The sequence below is a fragment of the Engystomops pustulosus genome, chromosome 1 (genome assembly GCF_040894005.1).
Source record: "Engystomops pustulosus chromosome 1, aEngPut4.maternal, whole genome shotgun sequence".
NCBI classification, from domain to species: domain Eukaryota; kingdom Metazoa; phylum Chordata; class Amphibia; order Anura; family Leptodactylidae; genus Engystomops; species Engystomops pustulosus.
In genome coordinates, this window is record NC_092411.1 from 165,036,927 (window position 1) to 165,064,915 (window position 27,989).

Consider the following 27,989-nt stretch of genomic DNA (forward strand, 5'->3'; position numbering starts at 1 on the left):
CTGATAGGGTATCAAAACTACAGGTTGGGGGGAACCTGGGGAATAGTGATCATAATATCATTGATTTTGTATTACGCTTTACTAAGCACGTTAGTGAAGGGGCAACCAACACTCTAAACTTCAGGAGGGCAAATATTCATCAACTAAGGGAAGACCTTAAAGGCATAGACTGGGATAATGCTCTCAAAGACAAAAGCCCCCCCCAAAAATGGGACTTTTTCTCATATATTCTGAAAAAGTCCTGTGAGAAACACATACCTTATGGGAAAAAGCATAAAAGGAACAAGAAAAAGCCTATGTGGCTAACTAGTCTTGTAAGGAAAGCAATAAGCGAGAAAGATAAAGCGTTTAAGGTGCTAAAACGTGAAGGTAGCGATGAGGCATTACAGGATTATAGAGAGAAAAATAAATCCTGTAAAAAACAGATAAAGGCCGCAAAAATAGAGACTGAAAGAAATATTGCCAGGGAGATCAAAAATAATCCCAAATTATTTTTCAAGTATATAAATGATAAGAAACTAAAAACAGAGAGCGTGGGTCCCCTTAGAAATAACATGGGGGTCATGGTGGAAGGAGATGAGGAAAGGGCCAATCTACTGAATGTCGTCTTCTCAACTGTCTTTACCCAGGAAAATCCCCTGGTGGAAGACACAATGAGGAATAATGTAAATTCTTTTTATAATGTCAACAGTTTAACCCAGGAAGAGGTACGGCGCCGCCTCGCAACCACTAAGATAGATAAATCACCTGGGCCAGATGGCATACACCCCCGGGTTCTGCATGAATTATGTACGGTGATAGACAGACCATTATTTTTAATATTTGAAGATTCCACAGGACTGGTTATGTTCCACAGGAATGGCGCATAGCAAATGTGGTACCAATATACAAAAAAGGATCAAATAGCGATCCTGGAAACTACCCGTAAGTCTAACTGCTGTGGTGGGGAAAATATTTGAGGGGTTTATTAGAGATGCTATCCTGCAGTATCTCACTGTGCACAACCTTATAACCCAGCGTCAGCATGGGTTTATGAGAGATCGGTCCTGTCAGACTAATCTGATTGGTTTCTACGAGGAGGTAAGTTCAAGACTGGATCTGGGGGACGCTGTGGATGTTGTATATCTGGACTTTTCAAAGGCATTTGACACCGTGCCACATGAAAGGTTGGTATATAAAATGAGACTGCTGGGAATAGGAGAAAATCTGTGTATCTGGGTAAGTAATTGGCTTAGTGATAGAAAACAGAGGGTGGTCATTAATGGCACATTCTCAGATTGGGTTGATGTTACCAGTGGAGTGCCACAGGGGTCAGTATTGGGGCCACTTCTTTTTAATATTTTTATTAATGACCTTGTAGTGGGTTTACACAGTCAAGTTTCAATATTTGCAGATGATACTAAGCTGTGTAAAGTAATAAATACTGAGGTCGATAGTTTAGCATTACAGAGGGATTTGTGGAAGCTTGAGGGATGGGCAGAGAAATGGTTGATGAGGTTTAATGTAGATAAATGTAAAGTTATGCACTTGGGCCATGGAAACAAAAAGTATAATTATGTTCTAACCGGTCAATTACTTAGTAAAACTGAAGCTGAAAAGGACTTGGGCGTATTGGTGGATGGTAAACTTAATTTTAGTGACCAGAGCCAGGCGGCTGCTGCTAAAGCAAATAAAATAATGGGATGTATCAAGAGAGGAATAGATTCTCATGATAAAGACATAGTTCTGCCCTTATACAAATCCCTGGTCAGACCACACATGGAATATTGTGTACAGTTTTGGGCACCAGTATATAAAAAGGATATAGTAGAGCTGGAACGGGTGCAGAGGAGAGCAACCAGGATTATTAGGGGAATGGGGGGGACTAGAATACAATGACAGATTACAAAATTTGGGATTATTCAGTTTAGAAAAAAGACGACTGAGGGGAGACCTCATTACAATGTACAAATACCTGAACGGACAGTACAAGGATCTCTCCAAAGATCTTTTTATACCTAGGCCTGTGACCAGGACAAGGGGGCATCCTCTACGCCTAGAGGAGAGGCGATTCTACCATCACCATAGACAAAGGTTCTTTACTGTAAGAGCAGTGAGACTATGGAACTCTCTGCCGCAGGAGGTTGTTATGGCCGACTCTATGTACATGTTCAAGAGAGGCCTGGATGACTTTCTGGAGAGAAAAAATATCATGGGTTATGGGGATAAAACATTTATTTAATTCTTGAAGGTTGGACTTGATGGACTTGCGTCTCCTTCCAGCCTTATATACTATGATACTATGATACTCGAGGACAGCATCTCTAACAAACCCCTCAAATATTTTCCCCACCACAGAAGTTAAACTCACGGGGTCTGTAGTTTCCAGGATCGCTATTTGATCCTTTTTTGTATATTGGTACCACATTTGCTATGCGCCAGTCCTGTGGAATCTTCAAATATTAAAAATAACGGTCTGTCTATCACGGTACATAGTTCATGCAGAAGCCGGGGGTGTATGCCATCTGGCCCCAGTGATTTATCTATCTTAGTGGTTGCGAGGCGGCGCCGTACCTCTTCCTGGGTTAAACTGTTGACATTCCAAAAAGAATTTGCATTATTCCTCATTGTGTCTTCCACCAGGGGATTTTCCTGGGTAAAGACAGTTGAGAAGGCGACATTCAGTAGATTGGCCCTTTCCTCATCTCCTTCCACCATGACCCCCATGTTATTTTTAAGGGGACCCACACTCTCTGTTTTTAGCTTCTTATCATTTATATACTTGAAAAATAATTTGGGATTATCTTTGCTCTCCCTGGCAATTTTTCTTTCAGTCTCTATTTTTGCAGCCTTTATCTGCTTTTTACAGGATTTATTTTTCTCTCTATAATCCTGTAATGCCTCATCGCTACCTTCACGTTTTAGCACCTTAAACGCCTTATCTTTCTCGCTTATTGCTTTCCTTACAAGACTAGTTAGCCACATTGGCTGTTTCTTGTTCCTCTTATGCTTTTTCCCATAAGGTATGTGTTTCTCACAGGACTTTTTCAGAATATATGAGAAAAAGTCCCATTTTTGGGGAGAGGCTTTTGTCTTTGAGAACATTATCCCAGTCTATACCTTTAAGGTCTTCCCTTAGTTGCTGAAAATTTGCCCTCCTGAAGTTTAGAGTGTTGATTGCCCCTTCCCTAACGCTCTTTGTAAAGCGTAATACAAAATCAATGATATTATGATCACTATTCCCCAGGTTTCCCCCAACCTGTAGTTTTGATACCCTATCAGGTCTTTTGGTTAGGATAAGGTCCAGCAGTGCCCCCCTCTTGTTGGCTCCAGGACTATTTGCGACAGGTAATTGTCTTTTGTTGTTGACAAGAACCTGCTGCCTTTGAAGGACCTGCATGTTTCTGCCCCCCAGTCAATATCTGGATAATTGAAGTCCCCCATGATATTGAAGTTCACCATGCTTTGAAGCCGCATCCATTTCACTTATCAGCATTTCCTATGCTGCCTCCATTATATTTGGAGCCTTATAACAAACCCCTAGTAATATTTTATTATTCTTTTTCCCTCCCCTTATCTCCACCCATAGGGACTCCACATTTGCATTTGCGTTACTGATGTCATCTCGCAAGACAGGCTTGAGGCAAGAATTCACATATAAACAAACCCCTCCCCCTTTTTTATTTATACGATGCTTTGCTAAATAACTTTGCTAAATAAAAACACATTTGAAGAGAAAAATCTTTTATTTTTGGCATCACCATCTTCTAAAAGGCATAACATTTACATATTTTTCTTGATTTAGCTGTATTATGACTGTTTTGTGTGTTTTTTTTATTGGAATCTTTGGCATAAATGGGACTTTTGATTAATTTTTTTTTGTTTGTTTGGATGTAAAAACTCTTAATTTTTTGGCATGGTTTTTTTACTATCTCTTTTACAGTGTTCAATGCATAGATTTATTCATGATTTTATTTTATTGTACAGGTTGTTATGGACGCGGCAATATATAATGTTTGTGTGGTGGTTTTAACTTCTTTTTTTAATTTGTAGAAGTTCTGTCATTTTTCATTTTTTTTATTGTAGCTATTTTTTAAAAATGTTTTACTGTCCCACCCTTGAACAAGCGCACAGCACATACTGTATGTAAGTATGCGTGGTTTACAATCAACAATTGAACCTTGTTGTAGATTTCCTTTAACCCCTTATCACCGACACTAGTTTTCAGCTCAATGACCAGACTCGATTTTTCAAATCTGACATGTCTCACGATAATTGGTTATAACTTCGGAACGCTTTAACATATCCGGGTGATTTTGAGAATGTTTTCTCGTGACACATTGTACTTCATGTTAGTTATAAAATTTAAGTGATAAGTTTTGCGTTTCGTTCTGAAAAAAAGTGAAAATTTGGCAAAAGTTTGTAAAAATTCTTCATTTTCCAAGTTTGAAATGTTCTGGTTTCCAGACAAGATGTAAAACTACCCAAAAAGTTTGATAATTAACATATACAGAATATCTGCTTTATTTTGGGATGATATTTTATGCTTCCGGTAATTTTTCTAGGATGTTATGAGGTGCAGAACTTTAGGTGCGATTTTTCTTATTTTCATGAAAATTGCCAAACTCACATTTTGAGGGACAACTCAGCTTTCAAGTGACTTTGAGAGGCCTAAATAATAGTAAAACCCCATAAATTACCCCACTATAGAAAGTTCACCCCTCAACATATGTAACACAACTTCTATTAAGTCTATTAACCCTTTAAGTGTTTCATATGGGTTAAAAAATATGGACCTGCGATTTAGAAACTATAGAATTTATTTGGAAAATACATTCATTTAGGCCAAAACTGACATTTTCATAATAAATTAAATGATGAAACGCACTGCAACGCTTGATGCCCAATTCCTCCCGAGTTTACTGATACCCCATATGTGGTGGTAAACTGCTGTACGGGCGCACAGCCGAGTATAGAATGAATGGATCCGCCATTCACAGCAGATTTGTATTGTCACATTGTGCGACCTATACATTTTTTTTTTTTTTGGTAATGCGAACATATGATGTCTTAGTTGTTCTTTTCAGTCGTATCATATTGGGGAACGTAACTTATTTTGATCACTTTTTAGAACATTTTTTGTGATGGTGTTTGATGGAAAATTGAATATTATGGGAAGTTTTTTGAGTTTTTTTTTTACGTAGTTCACCGAGCGGGTTCAAAATTGATTTAGATTTATTGTACAGATTAATACGGACGCGGTGATACCAAATATGTACGTGTTTTTGTGTTTTATTTACTTTATTTGCATTTTATGTGTTACTGGGGAGATTATGGGACTTTTATTTTATTTATTTATTTAATTATATTATAAAAAGATTTAATTTTTTTAAACTTTTTTTACATTTTCTACTTCTTGGCTTGAATAAGCGATCAAGTAGATCAGTGTAAGTAACTGAGCATGCTCAGTTACACACAGCCGGGTCCTGCCAGGAGGCGGAACCCGGCACAGAGAGGAGCCGACAGTCTCGGGTCACTCGGCGGAACCCGGGGCTGAGGCAGGAGGGATCGGATCCCCCGGTAAGCTTGACCGCGGCGTGTAAGGGGTTAAACACCCGGGATCTGAGTTTTTCCGATCCCGGGTGTTAGTGTCGGGTCTGGGCTGTGATATCACAGCCCGACACCGGCACCAGCGAGACACAGTGTCCCGAAATCTTAAGTACCCTTAATGAACGCCGTAAAAAGCCGATAGGGCGGTCATTAAGGGGTTAAGGGGCTAAAGAAACACTTTGGGGGGCATTTACTAAGGGCCGATTCGCGTTTTCCCGACGTGTTACCCGAATATTTCCGATTTGCGTCGATTTTTCCCTGTATTGCCCCGGGTTTTTGGCGCACGCGATCGGATTTTGGCGCATCGGCGCCGGCATGCACGCGACGGAAATCGGGGGGTGTGGCCGAACGATAACCCAACGGATAAGAAAAACCGCCGCATTAAAAAAAAAAGTGACGCAGGATGCACACTTATTTTCACCAGGTATAGGATGGTGCATTCCGGCGGATCTCGGGGAACTTCAGCGCAGCAGCGACATCTGGTGGACGTCTGAGGAACTGCCTTAGTGAATCGCCGGAAGACCCGAATGCACCGCACAGAACGCGCCGCTGGATCGCGAATGGGCCGGGTAAGTAAATCTGCCCCATTATGTTGCACTACTAAGTTTTCTGTTAAAAGTAATTACTTTTAAATTTAAAAGTAAAAGTTTTTATTTTGCTATGTTTACTATTTCTAAAACTAAAAATTCTGAAATATTCTAGCTTTGTTTGGAAAAAAATAAAAGAACTTAACTGGTTAATTTTTTTTTTTGTAAATCATCCTTAAAAAGTAATAGTAATGTTTACCATTTTACAGGCATTGTTACATGCGAGACTCCAAACTCCTTGCTACACAGCTTTGTGGGGGTCTTGAGCTGGAAAGGGAGAAAATATCCCTTGAACAACGAGAACATTTTGCTTAGGGATTGCAGAGTGCGCAATACTGACATCTGTTATGGACTTGTCATATATGCAGGTATACATAATACTATTAATAACATTTTTCTGTGTAGGATTTGAAAGTAAATTTTGCTGGAAATATGGCCATCATTTAAAAAAAACCACAGAACTCATCAATGGAAGCAATGTGGTGCAAGATTGAGATATTTTAAATATTTGATAGTATGTCTGTGATACGTTTTTGATATGTATGTCTAGATAGTCTGAGATCTGTCTCATAATAATAATTATGTGTCATATACTAGTACAATGTTCAGAAGGTAAATGAATATGTATCTAAACCTTCACCCTGATTATCTAATCACATTGTCAGCACACTCTATCTCACAGCACTGGAATCTCACACTGACCATCACTGAGTGATAATGCTAACATGACAATGAACTTGTAAAGTAAGGGGTTAAAAATTATCTTTATTGTGTAAACATCACTAGGGGATTAGCATTTGAGAATCTTCTTACATGGGCAAACCCCTTTAATGACCATATTTACCTCCCAAACTTAAAGGTTTTTTTTACCACTGATCTAAAAGCAAGCTAAAGTAGGGTCACCAGACCTATGGAAATTCTTACAAAATCACACTCTCAAAACCTTCCTGGGGACATCCCTACAATAATGAATAGATAAATTGTCCAGTAAGGGCATAACATTAACCTTCTTCCAGAAGGAAGAACTTAAGCACATCATACCGACTAATGCTGAAAGATCCCAAATGGTTTGAAAATTGGCTGAGAAAAAAAATCTGTGCCAAAGGTAAGCTCAAATAACCATGATCCATAAAAGATCCCATGGTTTCATCAGATGTGTCAGGATTCAGGAGCACTCTTACAAGATATCAGCTTAATGGTAAAATACCCCTCAAGTCCTAAAACAAAAAGGCTTGGTAAGCTCAGAGGTACAACCTTAACCCCTGATTTCCTGTTCTTGCTTCCAAGCAAACAATGGCACCAACAAAAAAAGAACCTGCCCACCCACACTGTACAAGCTGCAAAGCTAATAGGCTCCAGAAAGGAGCTCCAACCATAATTGAATGGGAAGAGAGGATAGATTGCATCTGGCGAATCAAAGAACTGGCTAGTTAGGAGTCAAGAAGACTAGAGATGAGTGAACACACTCGTCCGAGCTTGATGCTCGTTCGAGCATTAGCGTTCTCGTAACTGCTTGTTGCTCGGACGAATACTTCGCCAGCTCGAGAAAATGGCATCTCCCGCCGTTTTGACTTTTGGCGGCCAGAAACAGAGCCAATCACAAGCCAGGAGACTCTGCACTCCACCCAGCATGACCTGGTACCCTTACACTTCGATAGCAGTGGTTGGCTGGCCTGATCAGGTGGCTCTGGAATAGACTAGCCCCTGCCCGCGCTGCTCGTATCATTCTCTGTCTGGATGCCGTTAGGGAGTGACCTGCTGCAGCTGCAGGGATAGCATTAGGGTGTTATATTAGCTTACTGTTAGGCAGGAGTGAGTCTACAAGAACCCAACAGCCCTTGTTAGGGCTAGAATATTTTTTTTTTCTTTGCTTGTGGATGGCCTTGCGGGCACTAGTAGTGCAGCTAGTAACATATTGTGACGAATTTGCAGGGAGACTTGCGAACGTTCTATTTAGCTCTTAGTGACACACATATCCATCTCAAACACCTAAGTGGGACAATTTATTAGGCGTTTGATTGAATTAGGCACAGTCTGCTTTTTCTTTTTTTTTTTTTACTTTTCTTTTTTTTTTATAACTCAAAGTCATCAGGCACAGCACAAAATCCAGCTGTATGCTGTCAGTGTAGGCTAGAAACTAGCCATACAAGAACCCAACAGGCCTTCTTAGGGCTACAATAGCGTTATATATTCTATGTTTTGTTGATTTGCTTGTGGATGGCCTTGCTGGCACTAGTAGTGCAGCTAGTACCATATTGTGACGAATTTGCAGGGAGACTTGCGAACGTTCTATTTAGTGGGACAATTTATTAGGGGTTTGATTGAATTAGGCACAGTCTGCTTTTACTTTTTTTTTTTATAAAAACTAAAAGTCATCAGGCACAGCACAAAATCCTGTTGTGTGCTGTCAGTGTAGGTTAGAAACTAGCCATAGCAATAGGATAGCATTGTTTTGTTAAAAAAACCAAAACACAAAACAAACACAAAAAAAATTTACAGTTTACACTTTAATTTTGAAAATGTTGAACCCGAGGGCTAGGGGTAGAGGACGAGGGCGTGGGCTTCCAACTACTGCAGGGGTCAGAGGCCGTGGTCCTGGGCGGGATGAGACACCACCTGCTGATGAGGGAGCAGGGGAACGCCGCAGAGCTACACTCTCTAGGTTCATGTCTCAAGTTACTGGGACTCGTGGTAGAGCACTGTTGAGGCCAGAACAGTGCGAACAGGTGATGTCATGGATTGTGGACAATGCTTCTAGCCATTTGTCCACCAGTCAGTCTTCCACGCAGTCCACCCATGTCACCGAAATCAGCACTCCTCCAGCTCCTCCGCCTCAGCCTCCTTCCCCCCAGTCTGCCCTCTCCCAGGAAAATTTGGCATTTGAACCGGCATACTCTGAGGAACTGTTTTCTGGACCATTCCCAGAGTCACAAACCACTTGTCCGGTTGCTGCTGAGCTCTTTTCCCATGCCCAGGTTTTCCACCGGTCGCAGTCTGTGGGTGATGATGACATTGTTGACGTAGTGGAAGAAGTGTGTAAAGAGGTGTCAGACGATGAGGAGACACGGTTGTCAGACAGTGGTGAAGTTGTTGTCAGGGCAGGAAGTCCGAGGGGGGAGCAGACTGAGGGATCGGAGGATGATGAGGTGACAAACCCAAGCTGGGTTGATAGGCCGGGTGAGACGGAGGCGAGTCTTCGACGAGAACAGGTTGGAAGAGGCAGTGGTGGGGCCAGACGGAAAGGCAGGGCCAGAGCTGGTGCATCAGCGCCAAATGTTTCACGTAGTGAAGCTCCCGTGGCGAGGGCTAGATTTTCGGAAGTCTGGAGGTTCTTTAAAGAAACACCGGATGACCGACGGACTGTGGTGTGCAACCTGTACCAAACCAGGATCGGCAGGGGTTCCACCACTACCATCTTAACCACCACCAGTATGCACAGGCATATAAATGCTAAACACCCCACTCAATGGAACCAAGGCCGTTCACCTCCGGCCGGGCACACCACTGCTCCTTCCCCTGTGTCATCTGCTGCCTCTGCTAGTCAGCCCCCTGCCCAGGACCCTGTCCCAAACACCTCCCGTGCGAAAACCACACCTTCGCCTCCACGATCTTCCACAGCATCCACCAATGTCTCCATGCGCAGCGTTCAGCTCTCCATACCCCAGACGCTGGAGCGCAAGACGAAGTACAGTGCAACCCATCCACACGCCCAAGCCCTCAACGTCCACATCTCCAAACTACTTAGCCTGGAGATGCTGCCCTATAGGCTTGTAGAGACCGAGGCCTTTTGCAACCCTTATGGCGGCGGCCGCCCCTCGGTATTCGGTCCCCAGCCGCCACTACTTTTCCCAATGTACCGTCCCAGTCCTGCACCAGAACGTGTCAGACAACATCATCCTTGCCCTGACCAACGCTGTTTTTGACAAGGTCCACCGGACCACAGAACACGTGGACGAGTGCTGCCGGGCAGGGCCACTATATGTCGCTGACGGCACTTTGGGTTAACCTGGTGGAGGCTGGGACCGAGTCTGACCCTGGGGCTAGTCATATACTGCCGAGGATTGCGGGGCCTACCTCGGTCCAGGTCTCTCAGGCCTACTATGCCTCCTCCTCCCACCCCTCCTCCACCTCCTCCTCCGAATTACCATCCGTAGGCATGGCGCCATCAGTCGGTAGCTCTAGGCACAGCAGCAGTGCCGTCGCTAAGCGACAGCAGGCGGTGCTCAAACTGCTGAGCCTAGGCGATAAAAGGCACACCGCCCAAGAGCTATTACAGGGCATCACGGCGCAGACTGATCTGTGGCTGGCACCGCTGAACCTGAAGCCAGGCATGGTTGTGTGTGACAACAGCCGTAACCTGGTGGCGGCTCTGCAACTCGGCAGACTGACACATGTGCCATGCCTGGCCCATGTGTTAAATCTCATAGTTCAGCGGTTCCTCTTATATGTCTTATACCCCAATCTGTCTGATTTGCTCACAAAGGTGCGCCGCATCTGTGCGCATTTCAGGAAGTCCAGCACAGATGCTGCCACTCTCAGGGCAGCGTAGCGCCGCCTCCAACTGTCCGCTCACCGAATGTTGTGCGACGTGCCCACGAGGTGGAATTCAACATTAACCATGTTATCCAGAGTTTACCAGCAGCGCAGAGCGATTGTAGACTGCCAGATGTCAACTTCCACCATAACTGGTAGTCAGGTCAGTCAGCTTGCTCAAGTCTACAATGAGGAGTGGATGTGGATGTCTGTTATCTTTCAGGTGCTGAGTAACTTTGAGGAGTCAACACAGATGGTCAGTGGCGATGCCGCCATCATCAGCCTCACCATCCCGCTGCCTGGCCTGTTGAAAAACTCTCTGGTCAGCATGAAGTCAGAAGCTTTGCGCTCGTCACAAGAGGCGGGGGAAGAAGATTCCCTAGTTGATAGCCAAAGCACCCTCAGGTCTGTTTCTCAACGCATATCGGAGGAGGTGGAGGAAGATGAAGAGGAAGAGGAGGAGAATGTTGGCGAGACAGAAGAGTTCACTGTTCAGCGTGTATGGGCAGAAGAAGAGGAGTTGGAGGAGGAGGAAATGGACAGTCAGGCCAGTGAGGGGAGTGAATTCTTGCGAGTTGGGCGCATATGGCAGATTTTATGCTAGGTTGCCTATCCCGTGAACCTTGTGTTCAAAGAATTTATTCCAGCACCGATTACTGGGTATTCACTCTCCTGGACCCACGGTACAAGCAAAATCTTTCCACTCTCATCCCTGGAGAGGAAAGGAGTGTGAGAATGCATGAATACCAGCAGGCCCTGGTGCACAAGCTGAAACAGTATTTCCCTTCTGACAGTGCTAGTGGCAGAGGGCGTACTTCTGCGGGACAAGTAGCGAGGGAGAGTTGGCGAGCAGGCAGCTTGTCCAGCACTGGCAGGGGTACGCTTTACAAGGCCTTTGCCAGTTTTATGTCACCCCAGCAAGACACTGTCACCTGTCCCCAGTCTCGGCAGAGTAGGGCTGATCTTTACAGAAAGATGGTGAGAGAGTACGTAGCTGACCATACCATCGTCCTGAATGATCACACAGCTCCCTACAACTACTGGGTTTCAAAGCGTGTTGTCTGAGCGGGTTTTCAGTGCAGCTGGTGGCATCGATAAGCGTACACGCCTGTCGACTGACAGCGCTGACAGGCTGACGCTTATCAAGATGAATAAAGCCTGGATTTCTCAGGATTTCCATTCTCCACCGGGTGAAAGAAGCTCAACCTGAATAATATATGCACTCCTCCTCCTCATTTTCCTCATTCTCCTCCTCTTTGTACACTATAGCAGAAGAAACTGGCTATTTTTTGCCAGGGCCAACTGGCTCTAGCTATAGTACTCTATGTATTTAATTTTTATGGAGGACCACCTACCTGCTCCTCTGGTTTGACAACTTTTTTGGACTGCCACATACAGGCACTATCCAAATTTAATTGTCTCCATAGCAGCCTCCACACGTCGTCTTTATAGCTGCCTCCACACGTTGTCTACATTGCTACCTCCACACATCATCTCCTTAGCTGCCTCCCAAAGTCGTCCATATAGCTGCCTCCATACATCGTCCCATTAACAAACGAGCTGTGTCAAGCAGAATTTTGTTTTTTTTTCATGGCTTCCACATCAAACTTGTTAACTTTGTCGCCACCCTGCTGTGTTATCCACAAAATATAATGGCAAACTTTTATCATTTACCGATATTATTTCAGCGCTTCTTGCGCATCTGTTTACATTCCCCTCACCCGCCATAACCAAGCCAATTACTTATAAGAACAGTACTACACTTGGTCTTATACAAAAGGTTCTTAGAAGTGCTGTTTGTAGCCCCCGCCTGTTTTGAAAATTATAATTTTTTCTAAGTAAGCGCTTCTGGCCCCCAGGCCCATTTTGGGTGTGGAGGAGCTGAGAGACAGGGGCTTGGACAGGCGAAAGCTCGTCTGCCAGCGGACCGCCAGCTCCATCCCAAGATCCAACTAACATAGTTTTAACTGCAGCACCTTTAATCTACTACTACCTTACTGCCTCCATACATCGTCCCCTTAGCAAACGAGCTGTGTCAGGCAGAATTTTGGGTTGTCTTCATGGCTTCCACATCAAACTTGTTAACTTTGTCGCCACCCTGCTGTGCTATCCACAAAATATACTGGCAAACTTTTATCATTTACCGATATTATTTCGCCGCTTCTTGCGCATCAGTTTACATTCCCCTCACCCGCCATAACCAAAACTTATAAGAACCATACTACACATGATCTTATACAAAAGGTTCTTAGAAGTGCTGTTTGTAGCCCCCGCCTGCTTTGAAAATTATAATTTTTTCAAAGTTCCTGGCCCCCTTGCCCATTTTGGGTGGGGAGGAGCCGAGAGACAGGGGCTTCGACAGGCGAAAGCTCGCCTGGCAGCGGACCGCCAGCTCCATCCCAAGATTAGGCAGCCTCAGAGGCATCCATGCATACTGCCCCTGCTGTCTCCTGTCCGTTTCGCCTCCACGATCCTCCACAGCGTCCACCAATGGATATACAGCACAACATCCCCTTAGCTGTGTCAGGCAGAATTTTCAGGTGTCTCATCAGATACATAATGGAACTCGGCGCATCTGTCGCCGCCATGCTGGAGACCTGAAGTTTCAATCATAGCAGCGCAATATGGATGCCCCATACTGTCACTCTTAATCATGGAAGTCGTCTCCATGGCAGCCTCCACATGTCGTCCCCTTATCAAACGAGCTGTGTCAGGCTCATTTTTCGGGTGTTTCACCAGATACGTTATGGAACTTGGTAACTATGTCGCCACCATGCTGTGTTATCGACTAAATATACCGTCAACCTTTTGTTCACATAGGAAATCATTTCAGCGCTTCTTGCTCACCTCCTTTGGTTCCTCTCTGCCACCCATTGGTTTGAAGCCTGAGTCCATTTGGGGTATGTCGCCATGCCACTCTCTAGCCTGCCGCTGCTGCCACTGCCTCTGCATGCCGTCTTCTATAGTGTCAGGGTCAATTATTGGATGTTTTAGATGCTATCTAGCCTCATTCGGTCACTCTGTCATCGCCATGCTGTTGCCCATAATTTTGGCATAATGGTGCGATTAAGCATCCATGCATGCTGCCCCTGCTGTTTCCTGTCCATTTCCGTGGTGTTTCCATCATTTTCTGAGGTTTCCAGGTGTTTGGCCAAGCTTTCCTGTGCAGACCCTTGGTCCACTTGAAAAATACTCGAGTCTTTCATTGACTTCAATGGGGTTCGTTATTCGAGACGAGCACTCGAGCATTGGTAAAAGTTCGTCTCGAATAACGAGCACCCGAGCATTTTAGTGCTCGCTCATCTCTAAAGAAGACACCTAAAATACATGTCACTTTGGAAACCTTGGAAAAATTATAGATTTAAACTAATTATTGTAGCAAGAGGCTGCAGCCAGTGAATCTAAGCTACATTTTACTACATTACTATCTAGTTAGGGTGCCATGAAACAGCCACATATTGGGGCAGATTTACTTACCAGGCCCATTCGCGATCCAGCGGCGCGTTCTCTGAACAGGATTCGGGTCCGGACGGGATTTATGAAGGTAGTTCCACCGCCGTCCACCAGGTGGCGCTGCTGCGCTGAAAATCATCTGAACGCGCCGGAATACACCGTGCTGGACCAGGTGAAGGTAAGCGCTTCCCAAGCGACACATTTTCGGTTATTAAATGCGGCGGTTTTTCCGAATTTTTTCGGTTTTCGTTCGGCCACGCCCCCGATTTCCGTTGCGTGTATGCCAGCGCCGATGCGCCACATTCTGATTGCGTGCGCCAAAATCCCGGGGCAATTCAGGTACAATCAGCGCGAATCGGAAATATTCGGGTAACGCGTCGGGAAACCACAAATCGGGCCCTTAGTAAATGACCCCCATTGGGGCAGATTTATCAATCAGTCTGAAAGTCAGAATATTTCCAGTTGCCCATGGCAACCAATCACAGCTCAGCTTTCATTTTACCAGTGCTCATGAATATTTTAAAGGGGAGCTGTGATTGGTTTCCATGGGCAACTAGAAATATTCTGACTTTCAGACTGCTTGATAAATCTGCCCCATTGACTTCAACATGCAGCTTTGAGGTGGAGGCGGGAATACAACCATTTTTAACCCACACTGGCAAGTGGGAAGTTTTATGATGTTGGGTGGAATACACTCACCCTTAGTTACTTAATTAGGTATTATTAGTACAGTTATCCTCTTGTCCTGAAAAATATCAAGAATATGGTTTAGCACCCCAGAGCCCAAATTTTTCTTCTTTCCCTTCCCTCCACCCCTTATCCCACAGGTATTAAGGATCAGTTTGGTCAGTGTTCCCATGTACTGGGTAAAGTGATTATAGTAAATGACCATCTATTTGCTGACTATGATTTTCTTGCACGCCTAAAATGTTTTGTCCCATGTTAAAAAAAAAAGAATATAATAAAATGTACACATAAATCCATGGTATCCATTTTAGGACATGATCAGAAGTCAGAGACATAGATCATATAATGAAATATTTGACACTTGAGACTGACACATCTGCAATATCTGTCTGTAGAGATCAGAGTTGCTTACATCCACTGCAAATGAAGCTCAAATGATGTGTGGGAATTATATGTGACGGTCTTTAGACCTCACATCTCACTTAGATGTTTTTTACACAAAGGCTTGTATAAAAGACACACTACATATGCAGTACTTCATGCCTAGCAAACCTGATGCGTGGGAATGATATCTGACATTAGATCAATTAAAACAAATCCATTTAAAAAGACAACATACACAGAAAAAGTCCACCAATGGTCAAACTAACTAAATATACATGATCAAAAGATCACAGTAGACCTATACAGAACTATTGAAGGCATATTCCTCAAAACAAGTCAATTTATTTGCTTATAAACAAGCATTGCACATTACCCAGAGGAATAATAGACGACAAGGGACACATACACAGGTATATACAGACCAAGGGTGGACACCACCTGACACGTTGACACGTTTTGCTTTGCTTGTCATGGGAAAAAAAGGTGAAACACGTGTCGGATGACTTACAGCCAAAGCATATGTTAATCATTTGCACATGTCTCTTATCACAGAAAATCAGCTGCTGCAAAGTCCATCACTGCCATTTTCTATTTATATACAGAGACCAATAGGGAAGCCCCAGCCTGTATATACTAACAAAAACCAACAGGGCAGCGCCAGCCTATATATACTAACAGAGACCAACAGGGCACTGCCAGACTCTATATACTAGAGAGACAGAGGAAGGCAGACAAGGAGAAACCGCATAGCGCTCATAGGGTAGTATTGTTAAAGTATAGAGTGGTGATATCAAAGATACATGGATGGAGGCTCACCAGATCCGATTGTGCTGAATTAGACACAACGCTATTTATCGCTTGTAGGGTTCTGGTGAGGGTATCTCAGGTACTGCCTCAAGACGCGGTTGCCAGGACGGTCTGGATTAAAGTCAAATGGAGTATGTGGGGGACTGTCAAGGATGGCACGCACAGTGAATAGAAAGCTTCACATCATCGGGTTTTAGGAAATGTTTATTCCATATCTCGGGTCACAATGCGTTTAAGAGTCATAAAAACTCCTTTATCAAGTGAAAATGAGACTGCAGTGTGGGAGGTAGATATGTGTCAAACCAAGGTCCTAAAAAGCTAAAAGAAGATTGGATCCTAAAAGAGCGGACAGTGTTAGTGTTAATCCTGGTGGTAAATGTTCTTTAACAAATACAAATACTCTATGTACATGTTCAAGAGAGGCCTGGATGCCTTTCTGGAGAGAAAAAATATCACGGGTTATCATAGTATCATAGTATGTAAGGCTGGAAAAAGACACAAGTCCATCAAGTCCAACCTTTAAGAATAAAATAAATGTGTTATCCCCATAACCCGTGATATTTTTTCTCTCAAGAAAGGCATCCAGGCCCCTCTTGAACATGTACATAGAGGCACCATAACAACCTCCTGCGGCAGAGAGTTCCATAGTCTCACTGCTCTTACAGTAAAGAACCTTTGTCTATGTTGATGGTAAAATCGCCTCTCCTCTAGGCGTAGAGGATGCCCCCTTGTCCTGGTCACAGGCCTAGGTATGAAAAGATCTTTGGAGAGATCCTGGTACTGTCCGTTCAGGTATTTGTACATTGTAATGAGGTCTCCCCTCAGTCGTCTTTTTTCTAAACTGAATAATCCCAAATTTTGTAATCTGTCATTGTATTCTAATCACCCCATTCCCCTAATAATCCTGGTTGCTCTCCTCTGCACCCGTTCCAGCTCTACTATATCCTTTTTATACACTGGTGCCCAAAACTGTACACAATATTCCATGTGTGGTCTGACCAGGGATTTGTATAAGGGCAAAACTATGTCTTTATCATGAGAATCTATTCCTCTCTTGATACATCCCATAATTTTATTTGCTTTAGCAGAAGCCGCCTGGCTCTGGTGAATAAAATTAAGTTTACCATCCACCAATACTCCCAAGTCCTTTTCAGCTCCAGTTTTACCAAGTAATTGACCGTTTAGAACATAATTATACTTTTTGTTAACCTGGCCCAAGTGCATAACTTTACATTTATCTACATTAAACCTCATCAACCATTTCTCTGCCCACTCCTCAAGCTTCCACAAATCCCTCTGTAATGCTAAACTATCTACCTCAGTATTTATTACTTTACACAGCTTGGTATCATCTGCAAATATTGAAACTTGACTGTGTTAACCCACTACAAGGTCATAAAAATATTAAAAAGAAGTCCCCTTAATTCTGACCCTTGTGGCACTCCACTGGTAACGTCAACCCAATCTGAGAATGTGCCATTAATGACAACCCTCTGTTTTCTATCACTAAGCCAATTACTTAACCAAATACACAGATTTTCCCCTATTCCCAGCAGTCTCATTTTATATACCAACCTTTTATGTGGCACAGTGTCAAATGCCTTTGAAAATTCCAGATATACAACATCCACAGCGTCCCCCAGATCCAGTCTTGAACTTACCTCCTCGTAGTAACCAATCAGGACCGGTCTCTCATAAACCCATGCTGACGCTGGGTTATAAGGTTGTGCACAGTGAGATACTCCAGGATAGCATCTCTAACAAACCCCTCAAATATTTTCCCCACCACAGAAGTTACACTCATGGGTCTGTAGTTTCCAGGATCGCTTTTTGATCCTTTTTTGTATATTGGTACCACATTTGCTATGCGCCAGTCCTGTGGAACATAACCAGTCCTCAGTGAATATTAAAAATAACGGTCTGTCTATCACGGCACATAGTTCATGCAGAACCCCTGGGTGTATGCCATCTGGCCCCGGTGATTTATCTATCTTAGTGGTTGCGAGGCCGCGCCGTACCTCTTCCTGGGTTAAACTGTTGACATTCCAAAAATAATTTACATTATTCCTCACTGTGTCTTCCACCAGGGGATTTTCCTGGGTAAAGACAGTTGAGAAGGCAACATTCAGTAGATTGGCCCTTTCCTCATCTCCTTCTACCATGACCCCCATGTTATTTCTAAGGGGACCGACACTCTCTATTTTTAGTTTCTTATCATTTATATACTTGAAAAATAATTTGGAATTATTTTTGCTCTCCCTGGAAATATTTCTCTCAGTCTCTATTTTTGCAGCCTTTATCTGCTTTTTACAGTATTTATTTTTCTCTCTATAATCTTGTAATGCCTCATCGCTACCTTCACGTTTTAGCACCTTAAACGCCTTATCTTTCTCGCTTTTTGCTTTCCTCACAAGACTAGTTAGCCACATTGGCTTTTTCTTGTTCCTCTTATGCTTTTTCCCATAAGGTATGTGTTTCTCACAGGACATTTTTTAGAATATATGAGAAAAAGTCCAATTTTTTTTTTTTTTGGGGGGGGGGTAGCTTTTGTCTTTGAGAACATTATCCCAGTCTATGCCTTTAAGGTCTTCCCTTAGTTGCTGAAAATTTGCCCTCCTGAAGTTTAGAGTGTTGGTTGCCCCTTGCCTAACGCTCTTAGTAAAGCGTAATACAAAATCAATGATATTATGATCACTATTCCCCAGGTTCCCCCCAACCTGTAGTTTTGATACCCTATCAGGTCTGTTGGTTAGGATAAGGTCCAGCAATGCCCCCCTCTTGTTGGCTCCAGGACTAGTTGCGACAAGTAATTGTCTTTTGTTGTTGACAAGAACCTGCTACCTTTGCAGGACCTGCATGTTTCTGCCCCCAGTCAATATCTGGGTAATTGAAGTCCCCCATGATAAGTACTTCATTATGCTTTGAAGCCGCATCCATTTCACTTATCAGCATTTCCTGTGTTGCCTCCATTATATTTGGAGCCTTATAACAAACCCCTAGTAATATTTTATTATTCTTTTTCCCTCCCCTTATCTCCACCCAAGACAGGCTTGAAGCAAGAATTCACATATAAACAAACTCCTCACCCTTTTTTATTTATAGGATCCTTTCTCAAAAGACTATAACCATCTATATTAACAGCCCAGTCATAGCTACTGTCCAGCCATGTCTCGCTGATACCCACTAAATCATATTTCTGCTCCAGTTCCTCCATTTTGTTTGTGAGGCTTCTGGCATTTGTGTACATACACTTTATATGGTTTTCCCTGTCCGTATTCCTTTTGTCCTTATTCCCCAATCTCATTCCAGCCCCCCTTCCTCCCCCATGGCCTATGGCTCTTCCCAGCTCTCTATGTACACAGTCTATTTGCCCTGCACAAGTGTAGTTGCCCTCCCCCCAGGTCTCTAGTTTAAACACTCCTCCAACCTTCTATCCATTTTTTCCCCCAAAACAGCTCCACCCTCCCCATTGAAGTGCAGCCTATCCGGGGGGGCGTGGCCGGCAGTGCATGGAGTGAGACGCGTGTTTCTGCTCTCCGTGCTCCGGAACCCTGAAAGCGGCACATAGCGGCATACAGCAAAGGTGAATCTGATACAAAAAGCACCGGAGGAACTCCACACTTACCCGGTACAATGGGAAGGGCGAAAAAGAAGACCGGACCAACGAAACTCACCGAGTTTTTCCCGTCCACGAGGTCTCAAAATGGCGCCGGAAACCTCAGAGAAGGAGGACTAGATCACGGGCAGACGTGCTCCCCAGAAGTGTCGCAGCACTCCTCAGCAGCTTCCTCCCCAGCGATGAGAACACAGACGCCTCTCCTGCATGCTTCGGTTAGAGACCCAGAAACCCCAGATAACAGCCGAAGGTATTTTTCACCACAGAATGTGCAGGCAATCCAAACAACTCAGGCACAATATATTAGTCCACAAGGTATGCCAGTGACTAACGCTCCCTATGCCCCGATATCTGAGGATATGCTTAAAAATTTATTGGGAGAGTTAAGGGCTTCATTACACCAAGATATTCAATTGGCGCTACAAACTTTCCGCAGTGAATGCACAGCGCTGGGAGACCGCACAGCACATGTGGAGACCAAGATGGCGGAACTAACTTCAGCACACAATGAGTTAGTAGACTTGAGCAATAATCTAGAAGATGAAGTAAAAGAACTCAGGCTGAAACTCGCAGATATGGAGGATAGATCTCGCAGGAACAACATTAGGTTCCATGGGGTCCCTGAAAATGTAAAGCAAGAAGAACTAGCCGAGTTCTTAACGGACTTGTTTGTGGCCCTGATCCCTGACGCTCTACAGGCAGACCTCCTCATCGATAGAGTGCATAGGCTACCAAAAGCTAGAAGCCTTCCACCTAATGTGCCCAGAGACGTTATTGCCAGGCTGCACTTCTTCCGTTTTAAGGAAAAAGTCATGAGGGCTGCTAGAGAAAAAGATGATCTGCCTGAAAGATTCCAGAGAATTACCCTGTTCTCAGATTTGTCAGCTTCGACTCTTGCCAGAAGAAGAGAGTTTCAAGGGGCAGCAAGAATACTACGATCTCAGAATATTCCATACAAGTGGGGTTATCCTGTCAAGATGATCATCGCCAAAGATGGGAGAAATGTGGTCGTTTCATCTCCGGCGAAACTACAAGATCTCATGCAAGAATGGGGATTACCCCTGGAAGAAGCAGCAGTCAAGTCATTGCGCAATACACAGCTTCCCCAGGTAGCAGAAGAATGGGAGACGGTGAAGAAGTCATAAAGAGACGTGGAGAGGGGTAATAGTCTTCCATTAATGTTTTGCTTGCAATTCTTTAGTTTGTATCTGAAAGGTTACTAACCTTATTAAGATGGGTCAGACAAACTACCTGTGAAGATACAGATCACCATTCATAGGGGACCGGGACGGCGTTTGTTAGATGGATCCAATGGACACGTTTTTTCCCCGTTGCAAGTCCCAATGTGGACTTTTTGGATCTACCTTTTACTAGGTAGGAGAAGTACTTTGGTTTATAAGTTTTTGTTCATAATGTTTATGGTTCATATCAGGCACAATACTTCACGAAATTACTGGAAATTGTATTTCTCTGTACTATTTAGCAAAATCACACTTATCAACAATGGTGTTAAAAGTTATGTCTATTAATGTAAACGGACTTAACAGCCCGTTTAAGAGGTCCAAAATGTGGAAAGAAGCACTGAATTCTAGGGCGGATGTGTTTGGGGTTCAGGAAACACACATAAATCAAGTAGATATTTTTAGAATCCAGCATCCTCAATTCCCTCATGTCTTCATTGCCCCAGCCATAGACAAAAAGAGAGGGGTCATGATTGCCATAAAGAAAACGCTAGCATTTTCAGTCATTGACAAAATTACTGATCCGCAAGGCAGGTTTATCATAATAATATGCTATACTAATATCTTATACACGTTAGTATCAGTATATGGCCCTAATTCAAGACAGAACAGATTCTACCACACTTTATTTGATAAAATAAATAAATGCAAGCAAGGATCTGTATTATTAATGGGGGACTTTAATATGACCATGTGGCCAACCATGGACACTTCTAAAAATATCAAAAACAATGTTGCCTCCGACCTATACAGATTAACACACAAGGAGGCTTTGTTAGATGTATGGAGATTGCACCACCCGCAAGAGAAGGATTTTACCTTTTTCTCACATCCCCATAAAATATACACGCGCATTGATATGTACCTAGCAGACCACCTTCTATATTCAAGAATAAGATCTTCAGAAATTGGCACTATAGGCTGGTCAGATCATGCTCCCATTTTCCTCCTAATAGAGGAACAATATGATAAACCACGCTCATCCCATTGGCGTTTGAACAATTATTTGCTACATCTTCCTCAATTTAAAAGAGGGACACATTCCGCTTTAGAAAATTTCTTTATAGACAATGATAGAGAGAATATAGCTCCAGATTTATTATGGTGTGCCCATAAAATGAATATGAGGGGACATTTTAGGAACATAGCAGCGGCCCATAAAAAGATAAGTGAGGAAAAAAGATTGCATATATCAGCGGGACTTTCTCTATTGCATGCACTCAATAAATCTTCCTATTGCCCCCATAAAACAGATATGATCAAGGAATTACAACACCAATTAAATGAGTTAGATGCGTATAAATACGAAAACTCACTGCGCAAAATGAAAGCTTCCCATTATGCTTTAGGTAATAGAGCGAGCAAGGTACTTGCCGCTCAACTTAAAAAGCGAGAAGCGCAGAGGAGAATCCCGTACCTGATTTCTGAAAAAAAAGGGAAGGTATTCGACCCGCAGCAAATGACAGAAGTCATGGCAGAGTATTATGCTACCCTTTATAATCTAAAAGACGACTCTACGGAGACTCAACCCACAATTTCAGATATTAAAACTTTTCTAAAGAAGGTTAACCTGCCTACCTTAACAGAATCTCAATCTGAATCTATATCAAAACTAATCACAGACCTTGAAGTAACAAAAGTTATAGGGGATCTCAAAAGAAACAAAGCCCCAGGTCCAGATGGCCTCACAAATGAGTACTATAAAAAATTTGTGCAGACATTAACCCCCCACCTAGTAGCAGTGTTCAATTCTATTCAAAAAACGGGCATTATTCCTAAGGAGATGCTTATGGCTTCCATTAGCACTTTACCTAAACCAGGTAAAGATCCAGACAGACCCCAAAACTTTCGCCCCATTTCCCTTTTGAACACGGATCTCAAAATATATGCTAAAATCATGGCAGATAGAGTAGCCCCTCTTTTGCCAGGGCTCATACACCAGGACCAGGTGGGCTTTGTAAGGGGAAGGGTATCCTCAGACGGTACAAGAAGATTTATTGACCTGGTAAATTTTGTAGAGCGAACTCGAACGCCTTCTCTGCTCCTATCTTTGGATGCGGAGAAGGCGTTCGACCGAGTTCATTGGGGCTACCTGGAGGAAACTTTAGGGAAATTTGGGTTTTCGGAAACGGCAAGGCGGGGAATAATGGCGCTATATACCTTACCATCAGCATTTGTATCAATGGCAGGATATGCATCCCATCCCTTCAATATATCTAATGGAACCCGTCAAGGATGCCCTCTTTCCCCCTTGATCTTTACAATGGTCATGGAACCGCTAGCTGAAACAATCAGGTTATCGCAAGACATATCTAGCATCAAGGTTGGAGCAATAGATCACAAAATTGGCCTGTTCGCCGATGATGTGATCATAGCAGTAACTAACCCGGTATCATCCATAGAAGCCACTATCAAAATATTGAAAGAGTTTAGTAGAATATCTTACTATAAACTGAACGCAGGGAAATCTCTGATTTTGGCGATGAACATCTCTGCACAAATGGAGGATCAACTCAAACTCTTGTTCCCTTTCAAATGGGCAGAGGATGCCATTCCTTACTTAGGCATCCAACTGACATATCCCACGGGGAATCTATTTCAGAAAAATTATACCCCTCTACTAGCTCAAATTGAGAAGGACCTAAAATTATATGCTAAAGCACAAATTTCTTGGGTTGGTAGAGTAGCGACGATTAAAATGATGATACTACCCAAAATTACGTATATTTTTAGAAACGTCCCAATTTATGCACCCAAAGTGTTCCTGAAAAAGCTACAAGCTATGGTAAACAGGCATGTCTGGTTACAAGGTAAACCACGAGTAGCGGCGAAAATGTTATACCGTCCAATAGAAGAGGGTGGTCTGGGGTTGCCGTGCCTAACCTTATATTATGAAGCGGCGATTCTAGAACAAGCTAGGCAGTGGCTGATCCCAGCTCCCCCTAAACACTGGATTCAGATAGAAAATGAAGTGGAAGGAAAGGGGCCTATGTTAATACATCTATGGGCGTCAACCCTAGGTAAATCTTTTCAATCCCCTTATTTATTAACAGCTTCCGCAGGACTGAAACAATGGAGAACCTATATAAAGGATAAGCCAATATTAAGCTTAAAAATAAAATATTTCCCATGCAAATGGGTAGGACACTTTGTGGAAGATTTAGACTTAGGCTCTTGGGTAGAAAAGGGAATAACATGCATAGGGGATCTTTGGGGGGAGAAACACTTATTGGCTTTTTCAGACATAAGCTCAAAATATCAAATACCAAAACAAGATTTTTATAAATACTTGAGAATGAGACATTTTATTTCTGGTCTCCCATTGTCCTTAGGGGATACAAAATGCTCCCTTTTTAATAGAGCCTTTCTACATCCTAATAAACTTGTTAAAGGAATAAGCTTAGCCTATAAGGCTATAATAGGACAAGGAGCAAATCCCATGATTAATTATACCAATAAATGGGAAAAAGTGCTAGGTTCCACATTTAGTCCGGAAGAATGGGAAATATCCTTTAAAATCATCAAAGGATTATCTAGGTGTGCTTCGCACATGGAAACTAGAAGAAAGGTCCTCTACGGGTGGTATTATACACCAGACAGACTAGCTAAAATGTATAGAAACACATCGCCTGTGTGTTGGAGATGCCAAAGGGTTAAAGGGACTATGCTTCATATCTTCTGGGAATGTGCACACATTGCAAATTTCTGGAAACAAATTCAAGATTTGCTAAACAACACTCTGGGGATAAATATAAGTTTGACACCATCGCTGGCATTACTGGGATTAGGACTGGAGAATTTCTTACCAAAAGAGAGGAGAGTGATCTTCCATTTGTCCACAACAGTTATAACAATGATAGCTTCCCTATGGAAATCTACAGAGATACCTAAATTTATGGAACTAACGAGAAGAGTGAACCTGAATTGTATTATGGAAAGAATAATAGCGAACAGTGAGGGTAAATCTAATAGCTTCAACAATAATTGGGAATTGTGGTTAAATTCTATATATTATAAAGCAACTGCTCAATTTGAAATGGAAAGAGAATAAAAGGGGGTCCACGGTCAAATTAAGCAAGGAGACTATACAGCAAAGTACATAAATAAGACTAATTGAAATGAAGTATTAAGTTGTTATGCCTGATAACTGTTTGTTGTTTATGTTGACAATGTTTTTATTATTGTAAGATTTCATAAGCCTATTTAAAACAGAAAATACCAGAAGCCACATAAGAGGTTGGAAAGAATGTACTATGTAACATGTAAATTGAGGTATGTAAATTGTATGTTTACAATAACATGTATCGTGATGGCTTCAATAAAAATTTTATTAAAAAAAAAAAAAAGAAGTGCAGCCTATCCCTACTGTAGAGCCTGTAGCCGACAGAAAAGTCAGCCCAGTTCTCCATGAACCCAAAACCCTCCTTCCTACACCAACTTTTGAGCCACTTATTTACCTCCCTGATCTCCCGCTGCCTTTCTGGTGTGGCACGTGGTACAGGTAGTATTTCGGAGAAAACTACCTCTGAGGTCCTTACCCTGAGCTTATGGCCTAAATCCCTGAAATCATTTTTAAGGACCTTCCACCTACCTCTTACTTTGTCATTAGTGCCAATGTGGACCAAGACCGCTGGTTCCTCACCAGCCCCTCCAAGTAATCCGTCAACCCGATCCGCAACATGCCGAACCCGAGCACCCTGCAAACAACACACTGTTCGGTATGCACTGTCTTTGTGACAGATTGCAATGTGTGTTCCCCTAAAAATGGAATCTCCCACTTCCAGCACCTGTCTGACCTTGCCTGTGCTCCCATTACCCTTCTTACTGGAGCAGACAGTCCCTTGGTTGCTAGAGGCCACGCCTTGCTGCAGCATTGCTACCCCAGAGCTGATATCCCCCTCATCCGCCAGCCTGGCATACCTATTGGGGTGCACCAGATCAGGACTAGACTCCCTACAACTCTTCCCTCTACCCCACCTTCTACATGTTACCCAACTAGCTGCCCCCTCACTCTGCACCTCCATACTTCCCTCCCCACACCCATCTTCCCCAGAGAGTTTGTGCTCCAGGAGCAGCAAACTTCGCTCCATATTGTCAATTGCCCTCAGCCTTGAAACTTGCTCATTTAGATCCAGAATCTTGGCATCCAGATGAGCAATTCTCACACATCCCACACAACAGTATTCCCCCTCGACCAGCTCTTCAAGGAAAGCATACATGGCACAGGATGTACACTGTGTAGCAATGCCACTTATGGAGTCCATTGTTCTAATGGGGATTACAATAGAAATATGCAGGAAACGAAGAATTTACAGTCAAAGTAACACAAAATACTGCAGTTACCTGCTAAAGTCCTTTAAACGTAAGTCCCACTTAGGACACTGCACACACTTCGGACTAATGCACACTCGCCACCAAGCTCCCACACTCGCTTTTCTGATGCTTTTTAAAAGGTTATGTGCCACAAAAATCTGCTGAGCTCACTGCAACAAGATCTGGCTGCAAGCCACCAAGCAAACTGACCACATAAGTATATAAAGGCTGCTAATTAGATAGCCACACCCCAATATTAATTAGGCAGCACCTGTGACTATACTGTCTAGATAGCCACACCCCACTATTAATTAGGCAGCACCTGTGACTATACTGTCAAGGTGAATGCCTCCCTATACTCCCCACACAATGTACAGATTATGCATGTAAAATACCTTCATCTGCATTCACATATCCTTATATATGACCTCATATAAATACGAGACTGTAGGTCCTCCTTAGCTTGCCAGATATGCCAGGATCCAGCCGTAGTGAAGCAGTACAGAAATCGAGTTTTTACTTTCCACCATCTGGGCATCCGTAGTTTTTATATTGAAGCATTACGTAACTTTGAGTTTTTTCCCTGAACCTTCTCCGCTTCGGTAGACTCCTTAATCCCCATGCTACGAAACAGCGTCATCTCAAAATATACCAAACCAAAGATATATCATACCACAAGCCTTTTGTTGTATTTATTATCATGTTTTAATATTTATTAATTAACTTTTTATGTATAAATTTTCTATGTATTGGTTTCAGTTTTATTAAGCGTGACTTTGCATACACGCTTTTTACATGTCTCTTAATATGCACCCATTTTAAGGTTTTCTAACTTAAATATACAGAACAGTAATTCCCGATTGTTTTTATAAATGGACAATACTACATATACGTTGTTGTTTACATTTTGACGTCATGCTGACGTAAGGTATCCCCGATCTTCGCGCCAAAAACAGAAGTTTATAAGCCAGACATACTTTTATGCAATTTTAATCTTGATGTAACTGAGGAAGAGCCTAGGTCAGGCTCAAAACGCAAATTACATAGCTCATTAACCCCTTAACGCTGAAGCCACTTTTCACCTTCCTGACACGGCCCATTTTTTAAAATCTGACATGTGTCTATTTAAGTGGTTATGACTTTGGAACGCTTTAACATATCCAGTTGATTTTGAGATTGTTTTTTCGTGACACATTGTACTTCATGCTGGTTGAGAAATTTAATCAATATATTTAGTATTTATTTATGAAATAAATGGAAATTTGGCAAAAATTTTGAAAAAAACAATGTTTTCCAAATTCAAAATTTTCTACTTTTTGGAAAATTGGTCATATCACTAAAATAACTTGATAACTAACATTTTCCATATGTCTGCTTTAACTTGGCATCATTTTTCAAACATCCTTTCCTTTATTTAGGATGTTAGGAGGCTTATAACTTTAGGTGCAATTTTTCAGATTTTCACGAAAATCATCAAAACCTACTTTTGGAGGGTCAATTTAGTTAGAAGTGACTTTATAAGGCCCACATTACAGAAAACCCCCACAAATGACACTATTTTAGAAACTACAGCCCTCAAAATATTCAAAACAACCTTTGGGAATTTTGTTAACCCTATGAGCGTTTCATGAGGGTGAAAGATAAATGAAAGTGAAATTACAGAAATGTAATTTTATCTTACTATAGATTCATTGAACACTAAAATTTGCACCTTCACAATGGGTTAAAAAGGAAAATGCATTTTACAATGTTGAGGGCAATTCCTCCTGAGTATGCCAA

The 27,989-nt window shown here is 42.6% G+C and overlaps 1 protein-coding gene across 1 annotated transcript in view; it reads left to right on the forward strand.

The window, feature by feature from the left end:
• LOC140066215 (phospholipid-transporting ATPase IK-like) overlaps positions 1–27,989 on the forward strand; it is a 1,118,040-nt gene that overhangs the window by 343,327 nt on the left and 746,724 nt on the right. The window contains exon 11 of the mRNA XM_072113746.1: positions 6,386–6,544. Within this exon, the coding sequence (XP_071969847.1) occupies positions 6,386–6,544 (159 nt within the window). The remainder of the gene's footprint in view (positions 1–6,385; positions 6,545–27,989) is intronic.